The sequence below is a fragment of the Bemisia tabaci genome, chromosome 10 (assembly GCF_918797505.1).
Source record: "Bemisia tabaci chromosome 10, PGI_BMITA_v3".
Lineage (NCBI taxonomy): Eukaryota > Metazoa > Arthropoda > Insecta > Hemiptera > Aleyrodidae > Bemisia > Bemisia tabaci.
Window position 1 is genome coordinate 22711132 of NC_092802.1, and position 17065 is coordinate 22728196.

The following is a 17065-nucleotide window of genomic DNA, read 5'->3' on the forward strand; positions in this document are numbered from 1 at the left end:
CTTTTCACCAGGCATCCATCGTCAGCGAAAATAATTTTCATCGCTCGGCTAAACTTCTGGGGCACGGCATGTTGACGTTGAACGGAGCGGCGTTTTATCGCTGGGAGCTAGACAAGCAGGTGGCGAGCTCCGCGAATTTTATTACCGGGTCTAATTTAGCTCCGGCCCAGCCACTCAACAATCCAACGATGACGTCGGCCTGATGAGCGGGTTATTTATTTCAGTGACGTCAGAGTTGAGCCGTCTCCGTTTTATGACGCCGCAGAGGGGAGATGATGTCATGCTCGGATGCCGCATGCGATCGCAGCGAAATGATGATGTAAATTTACCGTTAAAATTACGAGCTCTTGCAATTGCGGGATTTAATGACTGCTGCAAAGAGCAATAAAATCAGATTCTTGCGGACTGACTCAGAGACAAAAATTTACAGGCTCTGCAGTGGCAATTCAAGCAATGATAACGAGCGATTCAAAAGTTTATGTCGAGGGATCAACTTGCCGCCCAATTATGGTTGATGAGAGACTTTTTCAGCGACTATTCTGCAAAAAAGGCCCAGTTATTGAACGACTCGATTTTGAACCCATTAATTTATCCGTAAGAATTAGACTATGAGAATGTGATATTGTACAAATTTGTTCCAAAAAAGTTTATTTTACAAGCAGGCTGATTTTTTAAATCGTTTGACAAAGCTGTAGACAAAGGAGACAAAAGGGATATGGAGGGATCCTATTGGTGGAAGTGGGTGGTTGCAATGGACAAAGGAGGTAATAGACTAACCAACCGCGATCTGCGAGAGTCCCTGCAGTTAGTCCATAATTTACACTCTTAGTCTATAAGAACCACGAATTACGACCAATAGGATCGATCCATACTCCCTATGTCTTCTTTGTCTATCGCTTTTTCTATCAATTTCAGCAATCAGTTCGCAGGTTTTCATTAAAATATGGCGGATTCAGAAATTTGGCAACACCGGATTCCCTCTATTTAAACCTATCTTAAATAATCGATTCTTGTCGGAACACCTGACCCCTCCAAGAATCGATACTTTTCCATAGGCTTGAATGGAGAAAAACAATGTTGCCAATTTGCTAGATCCGAAAATGTCTATGACTAAAGCTTCCCCCTTTGCATTCCAGCAATTTTCCGCGCACGCAGAGAATTGAAGCAATCCCTGCGTAGAATGTTAAATAAAAAGACAAAAAGGGCCCAAGAGTAAGAGGATTGTATTTCCAAGCGAGGCGTGAACAAAAAGTTCGAGGATGATGGAAGGGCGAGAAAAACTTTAAGCGGGCGCAAACGGAAAAAGAAGAGGAAGGGGGAGCCGGAGAGATTCGCAGGGATGTAGACCGTCCTAAGCTGCCGTGCTAAGGAAGAACGCCGTATGAGCCTTCAGATGTTGCCAAGTTTCCTCCAATAAAAATCGAATTAACTGAGAAAATTGTGAACATTTTTTTCTACAATTTTCAGACAATTTTGTACGCAATTTCATCTAAAGTATCTGAAAATTTCAAGGAAAAATATGCATGAATGTTGTCAAAAATACATGTTTTATCAAGGGAAATTTGGCAACTCTCGAATGTTCATACGGCGTTCTTTCTTAGCACGGCAGTACAAGAAAGAGACGCGAAGAGCCGCTAAAATTCAGGCATCAATTGGACTCGAACCAGTGTTTGAAATTCACAGGCACCAACGCGCCAAATGCGCCTAAAAAATCGGCCATGGCGCCTAAAAAATGAATGCTTTGCGCCAACGGGGCCTCTGAAATTCCTCTTTTACCCCACCCCCCCCCCCCAAAAAAAAAATCCTGATTTTTCTGTTTGATGATTTTCGAAATTTCGACGCACGGCACCAGCGGTGAGGCGTGTGTGATTGTTTATCGATAGTTCCCCTTGAAAGCCGTCGTAAAGAATCGATTATTAAGGTATTCGTTGTGAACACCCTGTTTATCGATCCATTTCCATAGGTTTCAATGGTAGATCAATCGATAGATCGCAAAGTACGCCACGCCACCGGATTGAACTCGCGAAAAGTGAGCAGTTGGGCGCGCAACGAACGGACGAGAGAAGGGGAGAGGAGATCTTGGATTTTCGAATTCTGAGAAGTTGAGTTGAAATTTCAGTTTCCCGTCAAAAAATGCCATGTTTTACGAAGTTTTTGAAAAACCGATCGAACAGAAGCCGCATATCGTATGATCAATAGGAATCTACTCAGTGGTAAACGATAGCAGTCAAGTTACATAATCCAGTGCGCCTTCAATTACGTCTGATACTGTGCAATACTCATGTGGTGGAATAGTTGCTCGGAGCGCCTTCGAGAGTATCGCCTTTACCAGTTGGTACTTGGTAGGAGATCACGATTGCCGCTGATATTCTGCCGTGCTAAGGAAGAACGCCGAATGAACATTCGATAGTTGCCAAATTTCCTTTGATAAAATATGTATTTTTGAGGAAAGGTACGCATATATTTCCTTGAAATTTTCAGATATTATAGATTCAATTGCGCATGAATGAAATTTTCCAAAAAAATGATGATAATGAATATACTCATAACTTTCCCAATCAATTTTTATTTTTTCAAGAATAATTTGACAACGCCTGAAGGTTCATATACGGCGTTCTTCCTCAGCACGGCAGTTTGGCATGAATTCATTTTGGGTGTCGAATCCCGACTGATTCAATTGCTCATTCTACCAATTGCATTGGTGGAATTTCTCAAAAAGGTTAAGGTCGTCACCACTCTCTTCAAAAGCAGGGCATAAATGGACTGCATTTTGCAATTTGGACCTATGAATTCCGGCCCGGTTTAGAAACAACGCATGTGCCATTAGTTTCCCTATGGACATAAGTGTTTTTTCAGATGAGCCAGAATTTATAGGTCCAAATTGCAAAATGTAGTCCAAATATGCATCAACTTTTTCTAAAATCAACATTTCAACGGTGGAAAAAGTTCATATGCCGTTTCTACAAAGAATGGCTAGATTAAAAACGTTATCTTTTGATTTTTATTATTTCCGCTTCTCCAGTAAAAATTACGAGTGCTCGTTAATTGACTTTATGTATAATTTCATTTAAAAGGCGACATTTGAATGCTACCCTGCTGAGGAAAAACGCCGCAAGAGCATTTGAATGTTGCAAAGTTGCCCCTTGGAAAATATTTATTTCCGAAGCACGTTATGAATATTAATCCTTGAAATTTACAGACTTTTCAGATCAAATTACGAAGAAAATTATATAAAACATTGTTAGAAAAGTATTTATATATACTTGCTCGAGCAACCATGATTTGTCGAAGAAGATTTGGCAACGTCTGAGGGCTCATACGGTGTTCCTCCTTAGCACGGCAGAATGGTCATGCGGCATTTTTCCCTTTCACGGCGCAATTTTCTCGCGTCGTGGCAAACGGGGTTGAATTCCCAGGGGATGATAATACCCATGCAGAGCAGCGGGTAAGCGCACAGTGGATCCGGTCAGTTAGAGAGGCCGGACATGAAATTTTTGACTAAAACTGCAAATTTAGATGTTTATTTCGTCACATTTTAAATTTCAACGGGTGCTTTTGACAGAAAATTCCACAAGGAAACCAATAAAACCACTTTTAGAACCTCAAAGTTTCGTATGAACGGAGTTATAAGCTTTTAAATTTTCCAAATGTTGTCCGACCTCTCCCATCGAATCGATCCACTGTGAGACGGGACAAGGGAGAGCGAGGGGAGGAATGGGGGGATGCCGGGGGCTATCGGGGGGTAGTTGGGGGTGGCGGAGGGCATCTGCGCGTAGCGGAGGGTGAACACGCTCGCGCTGACTCCGAGAGAGCTCATTGCGAGGAGAGCGGACTTGGTGCCCGGACGGGCGGACACAAAGGGAAATATCCGTGCCCTAATTGGGTATCATTAAGCGGACAGGAATCAAATTCACGGGAGACGAGGGCTGCGTGAATTGCGATATATCGATTGTTATGCCATTTAAACCTACGGTAAAGAATCGATTATTAAGGTGTTCGCTGCGAACACCCTGTTTATCGATCCTTTTCCATAGGTTTAAATGGCATGACAATCGATGTACCGCAAAGCACGCCACGCCACTGGAGGGCTCTCCATTGTGGCGGTTAGTCGGTCGGCAGAATTTTCCGCGGGAGTCAATGTTAATCAATGTTATCATTGTTATCGCCACGAGGGCGTCGGGTGCAAGGCTGACACTTTCATTAGCGGGCAGCTTCGCGTTTGTCTCCCTTTTGTTGCTTCGTCTCTGATTAGTGATTCGACACCGTTGAGAATGCGGGAGCGGTTCTAGCTAGAGTCATTTCATTCTGAGGGTGAAGACAATGCGGATCCATTTCTGATTGGTTCCTGTGTTTTAGGCCTACACGGTGTCACAAACGGGATTAAAAATTACGTTTTCACCAATTGCAAAGATGGTAGTAGAATGGAACGGGGAATTGGGGGTGCGGCAAGGAACGAATGGGATGAGAGAGGGGACGGAGACAGGAATTCGGGAATTGGTTGACCAAGGACTACAAATAACGTTGCCGGCCAGGTTGGCCTAGTGGTCTGCGTGTCTGACTCTGGGTCAATAGGTCCCGGGATCGAATCCCGGTGGTGGCGTCTAATTTTCACGGAATTGACGAGTAGATCTGCTGAAACAGATTCTCCTCGCACTGGAAAAAAAACACATTGGATCTATCTAGAGTCCAGACTCTTAAAAACATTGACAAGAAAAAGGACTCTTGATTCAATCAGATATAAGCTTAAATCAAAAGGAAATCCGCTCAAATTAAGAGGCTTGGTTCTTGATTTAAGCTTAAATCTGATTGAATCAAGAGTATTTTTTCTTGTCGATGTTTTTAAGAGTCTGGACTCTAGATCCAATGTGTTTTTTTTTCCAGTGCAGCCCTAATCCCTAAAAATTGGAAAAGTCTGGAGCATGGAGATTCCACGATGTCTACGGACAGTAAATATAGTCTAAAGCTGAAGGTGCTTGACACGAAGCCATTAAACCAGCAGAAAAAAAAGCTTTTAAAGTTTCCAAATTATGTCCAACCGCTCCTATTGACTCGATCTACTGTACCGCGCTGGAGCTGTAACGAGTAGCGGTTAATAGCTTACCAAGAAAATATCTGGTCTTGGATCCCTCGTTTCTATCAGCAATATTTAAATGGTAGACATTTTGAGCAGAATGAACAACTTGCTGAAAAGTGTTAAAAGAAGAGAAGAAATGTTGGCACTGTGCGTTGGGATGATAGGTTGGTGATATTCCGTCAAAACTAAGGTAACGCAAAATTAGCGTCTTAACCTACATTAGCTAATTACTTCGGAATACTTGACTGCCTCAACCCGTCGGAAATGTTGACAGAAGCGTCTTAAAACTTGACAGTTCTGTCGGCAACCGTATTTTTTATGTGGTCGGTGTGTCATGTCTCTTGCCGAGAGAGCTACGTGCAAAATATCAAGCCAAATAAAACTAAACTAACGGATGTTGAAGCTTTATGAGCACAAATCACACGTTTACTCTCTATTACAGAGTTGTTGGTTTAGTTGGATGGAACAAGAATCACGAAAAAAGGCATCATAATATTTCTTCCTTCAAATTTTTTAAAAATTGTCCAAATCTTTTCAAGAATTTTTACTGAAATTTTACTGAGAATGGAAAATGATGGTCGCTCTAAAATTAAACCATGTTTTAAAAAAAAAAAAGCAAAAATATGCACTTGTTTGCATTTTACACTCCGTTTAAGAAAATAATAAATGCACAACGATTTCCGACGGTGAGGTTTTTTAATCGCATGTTCAGATAAATCTTTTGATTGTTCAAATATTTTCCAGTGACTGCAATATCAGAGTATAACTTAGATATTTTCTAACAAGAAACTTGAGGTGAAAAATATTATTGTTCTATATTTTTGAGTCTTGTTTTAGCGCTATTATCGTTTCTTCCACTCACTCCTTGTAATGAGGCATATTTGTGCGAGAGAGAACTATGCAAAAACGAATAAAAACGAAATGCGCAATGGAGTAATCCTACTTATACATATTTTTTTTCTACTTCACAGAGCTAGCATGGTTCATTTTAGCATAATTGCGTTTGATGGTGCCTTACATTCAAAGAGTTATCCAGAAAATATCATGGCAGAATATTAGGTACAATTATGAACGTGCGAAAGATGGGAGTGGAATTGAGACATATGTTATTTTTGGGTAGTGCGATTAGCACACGTCATTAAAAAAGAAATTGGTGCGGGTACAAAACTATGAAATTTTCAGTTCTGTCGTTGTACTTTTTCCTCATTTCTATACGGAAGTTTGGCATAATGGAGTGTGACTTTTGAATATGTTTGTGCTTTTTCATTCCAATAAAAATTGCAGCTGTCTTCAAAAATTTTAGCAATGCTGCAGAGAAAAAGGAGGAGAAAATCTATAGCATTTTACTCACGCGTGGACTCTAATAAAATCCCAGTTTATCGAAATATTTGTCACGACTGGAGAGTCAAAATTAAGTCGATCACATGCGATGCGCACGTCTAGGACAGAAAGACGGAGCACTCGTATCGTATCTACAAGTGTAAATCTAAAAATAGTGTATTTTCTTCGGGGAATACACTAAAAAGTGAAACAACCTAAACGTTCTTCACTTCCTGGCAATGTGTAATAGAAAGTGAGAATCAATGAGAATCATATGCGGTAGACGGTTATTTGATTTTGAATGATCCCGCGATTACAGTTTATGTATGTTCTGAGCTCACTTAGAATACTAGAGGAGAGCATATAAATAAAATTAAAGTGCCGATATTTCATGTATTGCACCAGATTCAGCTTTACATTACGCAGAAATTGCGGTTAAAGGTGAAAGCATTAGGTATTGACTCCATGCAATGGTCATAATCGAAGCTCGTTTAGAGGCTCACGAAACGGTCTCCTAAATTGCTTTGGTGGAAGTACTACCCTTCTACAAAAATCCCTTTTTTGCAAAGAATTGTACTCGCAACTTGATCGAAAATACCTGAGAATTTTTGTTTAACCTTTCGTCAAAAATATGCGTTTCGTCGCGATAAAATTGGCAAAATTTGATTGCTCACACGACGTTTTTCCTAGGCGAGGCTAGTTTGTATTAAATAAGATATCTAGGAATACGGTCCTAAAGGAACTTTAGAACTATGTATGTATGTATGTATGTATGTATGTGCCGCTTTTATAGCGCTCTTTGGCGCTCTGCGGCCCCTAGCCGCCAAAGTCCCCTATCCTCCCAAAGCCCTTCAGGGAGTTGGCAAACCCTCATTTCTTCTAAAATCCCCTGTCGCCACACTTTCACTGGGCGTCCCCTTCGTCTCCTCCCAGGAGGAACCCAATCAAGCAACTTCTTTGGCAGCCTTTCGTCCGTCATTCTATTGACATGACCATACCAGACAAGCTGTCTGGTCATGACGTCGAATATGATGTCATTTTCGACTCCCATGATCTGACGCACTCTTTCATTGCGGCACCGTATCTCCTAGAAATTCCTGCAGACCTCGAACTATCGAACCGTAAAAAATAGTGGCTTTCCCGCGACCCGGCAACAGTGCATGTGAGGTGTCCTACCCCTGAAAAAAATTTTAATTGCTCATTAATCGCGGAGCATCGCATTCGTCTCGGCTGAAAATCTCCCGCGGACGCGGCTATTAATAGACGCCACTCGAAACACGACCCCATGTTGCCAAATCGCCTGCACAAAGCCCCGATTTCCGGCCGGCGAGCCCGGAAGTCCCACGCCGCGTCCGACAGCCCCGCGAGCAGGCGTCAAAACATAAATTCTGCCGTGCCATTCTTCCGTGCCGGGCGAAAACCGCGCAACCGACCGAGGTTCGGTGCGGTGGTTGGGCGGTTTTGGCCGGCGGGAGGGTTTCGAAATGACGGTTTCCCTGGAAAGCGAACTGATTCGCCGCGATTTCACGGCCCATTTCGCTCTGGTGCACGGGCGGTTTTGAAGTCCGACCGTTCCACTGACGCGCGGTATTGACACTCGCCGCGGTCGGGTTTATTTTTATCGTTCCGAGAAGAGGTTTCCCGATGATAAAAAGTCCGCCGCGAGCCTCCCATCGTCAGGGCGGTAATTACCCATTTCTGATTAATCTCCTTTCAGAGGGTTCGCACGGAGGTTTGAGTCGCGTATAATACTACCGTGCTAAGGAAGAGCGCCGTATGAGCCTTCAGGCGTTGCCAAATTTTCTCAGTCAAATTACTAATTTTCAGGAATATTTTTGAATATTTTTCTGCCAATTTCTCAGATAATTTTGTCTGTAATTCGATCTGAAGTATCTGAAAATTTCAAGGAAAAATATTCATGACTTTTCTCAAAAATGAACATTTTATCGAAGGAAATTTGGCAACTCTCGAATGCTCGTACGGCGTTTTTCCTTAGCACGGCAGAATAGCCGACTGACGACTTCGTCGAATTGCTTTCAGACTACTTCGATGAGCGGGGGTTTTGCCGTTTCGTTTTCCGAGAAACGCGATGATGATTCCAACTAAAATGGACGATTAAGAGCAAAAAATGCTCAAGAGACTGTTTGTCAACACTGTATTTCCTCCATTTAAACCTATGTTAAATAATCGATTCTTGTGGGAGCTTCTGGCCCCTCCAAGAATCGATACATTTCGATGGGTTTAAATGGAGAAAAACAATGTCGCCAATCTGCTGGATCCGGCAATGGTTCGTGAGGTAAACTTTGCCTTTTTGGACCACAAGAGCTACATTACCCGATCAAACCTAACCTCCAAATTTTCGACGTGCCCATACTTTCCCCACAGAGGTACTCCAGTCCGACCACTCTGATTGGCTCGATCCACTGTGTGGCGCAACGACCAAATCAATTTCAAACGCAGTAAAATACCACTCGCCAGGTTAGGGAACCCCACTCAATGGAGCTCGCGGTGAAATTTTGGCGCATCTCCACGGCGAGGGGTGTCTCTGCTCGCATCTCTCGTGACCTTCCTGAACTTTCCCCCGCGCACCGCCCCCTCCCTCACCTCCGCGGGAAAGCTCCCCTCTTCCCCCTTCCCCTCCCTTCTCGCATCACGCGTTCCCACCTGAGCGGACCCCCTCGCCACGAATTCGGGGGATTTGAATTTTTGTTATTGATTTTCTATTTTGATTTCATCCCCGTGACGTCAGACCCTTGAATATTGACGCGGCAAGTTCCGGCGATGAGATGTAGAATCGCACCGTTGCACGCGAAGGTTTCGAGTTATGATAGATTGGTTAAATGGCTACGTCATCATTGCTAAAAGCTTTTTGACCCCCTGAATTTTTATTTTTTGTCACAGCTCGTTCTACCATTCTACTGAGCCAATTTCTTTGAGTCCGTTCTGTCCAGATTTTGGAAATATGATCTGGATTTTTTTATATCTATATTACTTGATAGAATGCGGATCCTCCCATTTAAAGAATGTGTTTTTTTTTTGCCTCAGTTTGTTCTTTAGATCTACTGGACCAATTCTTATAATTTTAGCGATTATCGAAAAAAGATAGTCCATAGATAAACTTGCAGATCATAGGTTAAAATTTCTGAAACAGCGGCCCGTGACAATGGTTATATCAAAAACATTTGAGGAAAAACGGGAAACGAGGCTAAAAATTACACGTAAAAACCCGAGACGTTTTGCTCAAAGACGTGTTACTCCTTCGATTTCTCGAGAATAATACGACTGCATGGTCCTGTTCCTTATAAGTATTTTAACGATCTGTATGTACTAGCATTGGCCTGTGATTTTAAAAAAAGGACACGTGCAAACATTTTCACAGGATAAGCATTATTCATCGAAAATTTCAGTATTTTTGCTTCAATACAAAAAGAAATATATTCGGATCGACTAAAATATTTTAACTTACCCTTTGAGCTTTTCTCTTGTCAGCCCGTTGGTTTTGATGATATATTCGACTAAAGTTAGAAACAATAACAGGTACAGGCAGAGCGATAACCAACACTCCGCTTAACGAACAAACACCACCCACGATTTTACCAGCTATCGTCTCTGGTACCATATCACCATACCTGAAAGCAGAGAAAGGAGAAATTCAATTGAGAATGAAATGTAATCAAAATTATGCAGGTACATTTATTTGAAAAGCAAAACAAGGCAATTTGAATCGAAAGTAGACCAACAAAGCAAATAAAGATTTCAAAAATCTTTTCCCAAAACAACCCTTTTTCCGCAGCAAATTTCGAACTATTATTACTCCTTTTCGGTTTAAACATTTTAGGCGCTTGACGTGGCAAATATTCGTGAAGACTTTTCCAAGCGATGGCATCAATATTAGTTTCAATAAGCCGTAGTTGTGTTGAAAGGAACTATACAATATTGAAAAAAAAAAAAAAAAAAAAAAAAAAAAAAAAAAAAAAAAAACAAGAAGCACACAATCCTCGGTTTTAACCCATTGGTAAATCGTTTACTCTGACTACTATAGTCCAATTTTGAGTGTTTGGTTGCGCATAAACCACGCTACAGCATAGTAAAAGCACAAAATAGTAAAGTAAAAATTCTGTGCTTTGACAACCATTAAAGTTGGCACGGAACCCCCTTAATATACTTCCGAAACACACAGTATATTTTCCTTCAATACATTTTTTTCCTCTCCCAATTTAAATGTCAATAATTCATTCAGCGTGTGCAAACATTTCAAAATCATGAGTTTATAAACGCATATAACTCTGTGAGTTAGAGCCAAGCAGAGAGCGACGTTTCGCGTAGCGTGCGGCTAGTGTGCAATGCGTGAAGTATCCCTGCAGTCCATGCGCAATGCTTGAAGTATTCCTGCAGTCTTGTAGGCGCTGATACGCGCTGGCCGCACGTTGCGCGCCGCTCTATGCTTGGCTGTTGTATTCAAACTCACGGAGTCAGCGTTTGTCAACTCATGATTTTGAAATTATTATGCACTCTGTATGAATTATTATCATTTAAAATGATGACAAGAAATCTAACTGACTTCCTCTCTTTCCTCACGTGTTCTAAACTCGCGCAACTAATTTCATGTAACAGTTAGTTAGACGGCATAAACAATAATTAGCCTAACCATTTGAAATTTTTCCTTTTTTTAAAATAATTAATTTACTTTACAAGAAAACTAAACAATAGTTTACCCTAGAATTTTGTGAGTATATTCATTATACACCAAGGGATTGCTCACAGGAAGTTTCAAGGCATTATTCTACTTAGTTTTCCTGTTAAAATATGAAACATTGGAGGAAATTTTGCAGCGTGAAATAAGACTAGGCTGATTTTTTTTTCTTCTTGCGTTACCACAAGTGCCCCGAGGATGTTGTCAAACGCTTATAATTACACGCGGGAAAAAAGTCCAGGTTACTCTCAGAAATTTTCGGGTCGTGCATTCAAAAACTTGAGGTCCAGCTGCCGAAATTCGGATCACACATCTGAAGTACTTCCGTAATACGGTTGACTCCATGGAGGTTTCAGCTGAAGTACTGAAGTACTTCAAATGTGTTACCTGAACTTCGGTTGCTGGACCTCAATTTTTGGGACGTGTGATTCAAAAACCTTCAAGATCCATAAGACCTGAACTTCGGCAATGCTAAGTAAAAACGCCACATGAGTATTCAAATTTTGCCAAGTGTCCGCTCAGAAGATATTTAAGTTTAGGGAAAGTTATGAAAATTTTTCCTTGAAATTTTCAGACGTTTTATATCATATTACGAGCAAAATCCTCCGAAAAATTAGAAGTGAGACCGTCACAAATTTGCCTGAAAATTTGTAATTTGTCGGAGGGAATTTTGCAACCCTTGATGGCTCACACGGCGTTCTTCCTTAGCACTCGTCCGATGCACGAAGTTATCCTCTCCATGCAGCTCCGATTCATATTCAACGATCAGCCCCAAGCAATCGTGACACCATCAAACTCGGGTGTTCTGGCTGAGAACCAGACCAATGCCCTCCAGATCACGGAACCAGGCGCTACAACCACCACACCACGGGAGTCATTCAATCACCCATCCGAATTAATCCAATTTATCCGTGAAAAGTAGGAGATTTGAGCCAAGTTGCTCACGAAACACTATCAATAATTGGGTCAACTTTGCGTTAGACAAAGGCCTCCCCGCCCCTCCTCCGGGGGGCGGGAGGTGCGTGAGATGCGACGATGGGAGGGGTTGCAAGGCACGCAGGCAAAGGCTGAGAACTCGTCGCTTAATTGGATTGCCTCCCCGTGGGAGAGGGAGGTGAGAGGGAGGAAAAAACCTAGCAGCGAGTAGGTTCGGCGGAATTGTTTTGATTCAATTAATACTCAGAGGGCAATAATTTCCAACGCATGCCGTGTCGGTAAATATTATGATAGCCCGCTTTCGATGCAACGTTCTGTTGCCACTTATCGCCGTTGAACGTAACTAGTCAACCACGTTTCAACGTTGCAAAATTACCCGACATAAATGGACCGCGTTAAGCAGAAAGGAAACAAACCGCATCAGCTATCGCCAAATTTTATCGGGCAATTTAATTTTTCACATGAGAACAGTTGTGAGGATTTTTGTGAATATTTCAGTGAATTTTCTGCCGAGTGCAAATCAAATTCCTTAAAATTTTCAAAGGAATCCGCACAAACGTTATCTTGTAGAAAATTAAACTTCCCAGTTTTTGACAATAGCTGATGTGGTCAATGTGGCCTGGTTCCTTTCCTTTGAGCCGCGTTTAGCAGAAAGGAACGGAGCCACATCAGCTGAATTTAACTGCGCAATTTAATTGTTCGCGAGAAAACGTTGGTGCGGATCCCTCTGAAAATGTTAAGAAATTTGCCACATACTATACAGAAAATTCCCTGAAATTTGCACAAAATTCCGCACAACTGTTCTCATGTAAAAAATAAATCACCCAATTAAATTTGGCAATATCCTGCTTTGTTGTGTGACTAAATTATTGTTTTGTGTTAATATTGTCACTCAGTGTCTACTGTTTTCTACGTTTGCATGTGTAACTTGTACTATACCTTCCCTGCAGACTGTACGAATTATAAAAAAAAAAATAAAAATATACAGTCTCGCACTGTCCAATGTGCATATTCTTACAACAAGACTTTAAGACATTACCAACTGAAAATTTTACTAATCATTCCTCTAATAACACGTAGAGATCAGCCAAATTTTGGACAGTAATGGCACCGACATATTCTCGCAAATATTGAATTTTCGAGTCAATTTTGCAACCCTGGTATAGAGTTACGTCTGGGGGACGATGTTATGTCAACGCAGGTTTTGCACATGGGACGGGGGATGCTTGATACTCCATCGACGAAGGACGGAGATAGATGATAGGTGAATGATAGATTATCGACGTTTCCTCATTTGAAACGATGGTAAAGAATCGATTATTTAGCTGTTCGATGCAAACACCCTGTATGTCGATCATTTTCCATAGGTTTAAATGACCGATCAATCGATATATCGCAAAGCACCCCACGCCACTGGATCCACTCTATAGTGTATCTCGGCTTACAGACAGGATCAGACGCGACGTTTATCCAGGCGTTTGGATGCAACTATTATTGATCGATGGTTGCTCGCGTTGCATAACCAAATAAATGAAGGAGCACACGATTACCGAGAGCGCTAAGGAAGCGCCGCCGCACAGTGGATCGAGTCAATAGGGAGGTCGGACAAACTTTGGAAACTTTAAACGCTCATAACTCCGATTATACAAAAATTTGAGGTTCTGAATGTGGTTTAACTCGTAAAATTTTCTTCCAGAAGCGCCCCTCAAACTTTAAAATGTGACGAAATAAACATCAAACTTTTCAGTTTAAGTCAAAAATTTTATGTCCGACGTCTCCAATTGCCTCGATCCACTGTGCGCCGTGCTGTACTGCTGCGGATAGTAATGGAAGGAACGTCGAATAAACAATCGACGTGCAAAATTTCTCCTGACAAAATATTTATTTTTCACGAATATTGTTTCCTGCTTTTTTCTGGTGTGTTAAAAGACATAATATCTGTAATAATTGAAGGAGAATAATCACGAGTTTTCAAACTTATGCTTGATGCTCGATTTACTTACTTTACCAATGATTTTTAAAGCGTCTCTGGTGACAGTTTTATGGCAGGAAAGGTTCTTTTTTCAGAATAGTTTTGAATATTTTCTCTTGAAATTTTCATATGATATAGATCTAATTACGAAAAAAATTCTCTGAAAAATTTGACGGATAATGTTCGCAAGTTTTCCTGAAAATTCGTGTTTGATCAAAGGAATTTTGGCAACTGGCGAAGGCTCATAGGGCGTTTTCCCTAAAGATGGCAGTATTGTAAATCAGCTAACAACTTTTATGATTAGGTTTTTCCCTTTGTGTTTTGCGTCCCAAAATTTGAATTGAAAGTGATACGAAAGAAAACTTTCAGCTCTTTTATCGATAAAAATTTGAATAAATAGCTCCGGGCGTCCCAACAAAGTAGTTACCGGCCGGCCGATTTCTTGTCAAACTTTCTTCTTAACCCCTGCACACTTTCTTTTTATCACTGCCAGACACTCCGTTCTATTTGCGCTGCGTAGCGTTCGAACTATCAATTCAATGGTAGAAATCACTGGGTTACACAGCAGGGGATTGAAACTAGTAGTTTACGAGAAGAATATAAATAAATTTTCGCGCAGGTCAAGTAACTGGTTGATTTCACGATAACAGAAATAATAGCTAGAATATGCGACATCTTAAAAATAAAAGTGCACCAATTTTAAACAAATGTCATTGCTTCATTTTTAAGTTATTAAACTTCCTTTTTCCAGCTTTGGCATTACAAACTATTTTGATTCAGTACAAAGTTAAAGTAATTGACAAACAATTGCCATTGAATTGGATGTATTAGCTCCTCTTGTGGGAGTGCTGGAGGTCCATGCAAACATGGCGGCACTGTCAAATTGTGTTGGTTACGTAACCTGCACTTGAAATTGTGACATCAAAGATAGTACAAAACACGAAACTTGGCAATTCTTGAGATATGATATGAAATTAATGCTGTCTTCAAAGTTTTCTAAACTTTGGGGATTTTTCCTGTTAGTTTAATAATATTAAATTGAAGAGTTTAGGTCGTGTGTAAATTAGTGGTACGGACCTAAGAATCACTGGTTTTCATAAAAATTAAAGTTTTCAGTGAAGAAAAAGCCGACTTATTAGTAATGATCTGGTCGAGAAGACTTCAGCGAACAATTTGATGACAGTTTTGAAACTCCTGGTTTCATCTGCCGGGATAACACTGCATTTAATACAACTGTAAAAATATGTTGCCAAATGTGGCAACATTCCTTCTACTGACTTTCCTCGCTTCAAATGAATATTTCAGTTCAAACTGGCAATTTTCTTGCACATTAGAGTCTCCTTTCGACAAATATTGCCAAAGAATCCATGATCAGTGGTGATTTACTAATGCAAATTGCTCTTTTGCTTCAAAATCGGGGTTGACAACGCGTAACCGACCGGACATTTTCGGCCTTTAAAGTATCATAGTATTAAATACAATAATAATTCATCATACTAATTAGCATGGATAAGTTCAGGGGCATCATTCCTATTGATTCATCAACTTGGTTTTCAATCGGTTTGCCCCAAGTGGTTTATAACCCACGGTGACACAACATAACTATTCCTTTTATCGTGAAATCACCCAACTGATCGCTCGCAAAGAACTAGAAAGGTCCAGGGTCTCTCTCGAAATCCCAAATGTCATTGTTTCGAGTGCCAAACGAGAGACGAGATTTGCGCGTCACGTGTAACTATTTCCTCGGTACACAGTGGAAGAGATTATTATTATTTTGTCCAGGCAGGAGATTTTCAAACCAGAGAATTCCCCGGGTCTGAAATTGACCTGCAGGTATTCAGTCTCCTGAAAAAAATGACGAAGTGAGATTTCGGAACATTGTTTTCGATTCAAAATATTACAGGAACAAAATGAGATGGAAAAAGTAGCGACATTATGATAGCGACACAGAAACATGTGACCACGCTGATATCATAATGTTGAGTAACTCGTCAGTAACGCACCGGTAACATTTTGATATCGTGATGGTTCCAAAGTCAAGTGAACATTTTTTCAGGGTTATGTAGCCAGTGTGATTGTCAATATTCACATCCTGGGTCAATTCAAAATTTCAGTGCACTGGAAAAAAAAAAAAAAAAACACACATACACATTGGATCTAGAGTCCAGACTCTTGAAGACATTGACAAGAAAAAATATTCTTGATTCAATCAGATTTAAGCTTAAATCAAAAGAAAATCCGCTCAAATTAAGAGGCTTGGTTTTTGATTTAAGCTGAAATCTGATTGAAGCAAGAGTATTTTTTCTTGTTGATGTTTTTAAGAGTCTGGACTCTAGATCCAATGTGTTTTTTTTTCAGTGTAAAATACGAACATTTTCTATGATGAAACCCTTTGCAAAACAGAAATATTCAAAGAGAGTTCCTGAAATAATATTTCTTTTTTTCGGTACATGTAATTACTGATGTTTCCTTATTGACTGCATATTTTTGATTGCTGTTTATTCGGTGTTATATATTTATTGTTCACCTGCCTTGATATTTTTTGTCCATGATTTCTTATTCGGTCTTAAGAATAATCGAAATGTGGTGGCAATGAGATAAATTCATCAATTCGGAGGGTGGAGGGAAATCACAGCGCGGTTCTTTTGAAGATATATAACATCAATTTTAAGACTGACTTTAATGATTGGCTTGGTTCTTGATTTAAGCAAAAATCCGATTGAATCAAGAGTCCTTTTTCTTGTCAGTGTTTTCAAGAGTCTGGACTCTAGATCCAATGTGTTTTTTTCCAGTGAGGGTGGAATTCATCGGTTTTAGAAGAGACCCCAAAAATGCCTTATTTAATGCGAAAAAAGTGAACAACCCTCGAAAATAATACAAGAGGCATCGCATATTCGATCGTAAAAATTTGCCCAAAGAATCTTCTCAAGGGGTTTTTGTCCTTTTTGCCTTTTCGTACGGCTACTGTAGGTTTCAACCCAGTAAAGAACTTTACAGCCTCGGATCGGCTCGAGTTTCTGACTTCAAATTTTCCGACCGCAAAACCACTCGATCCCGCCCACTGAGTGCC

The 17065-nt window shown here is 40.6% G+C and overlaps 1 protein-coding gene across 3 annotated transcripts in view; it reads right to left on the reverse strand.

The window, feature by feature from the left end:
• Shal (Potassium voltage-gated channel protein Shal) overlaps positions 1 to 17065 on the reverse strand; it is a 142257-nt gene that overhangs the window by 82417 nt on the left and 42775 nt on the right. For all 3 annotated transcript variants that reach the window (XR_011900654.1, XM_072305235.1, XM_019059026.2), the window contains exon 2: positions 9861 to 10023. Coding sequence is in view for 2 of the 3 variants with exons in the window: in XM_072305235.1 (XP_072161336.1) it covers positions 9861 to 10023 (163 nt within the window). In the remaining variant the exon portion in view is untranslated. The remainder of the gene's footprint in view (positions 1 to 9860; positions 10024 to 17065) is intronic.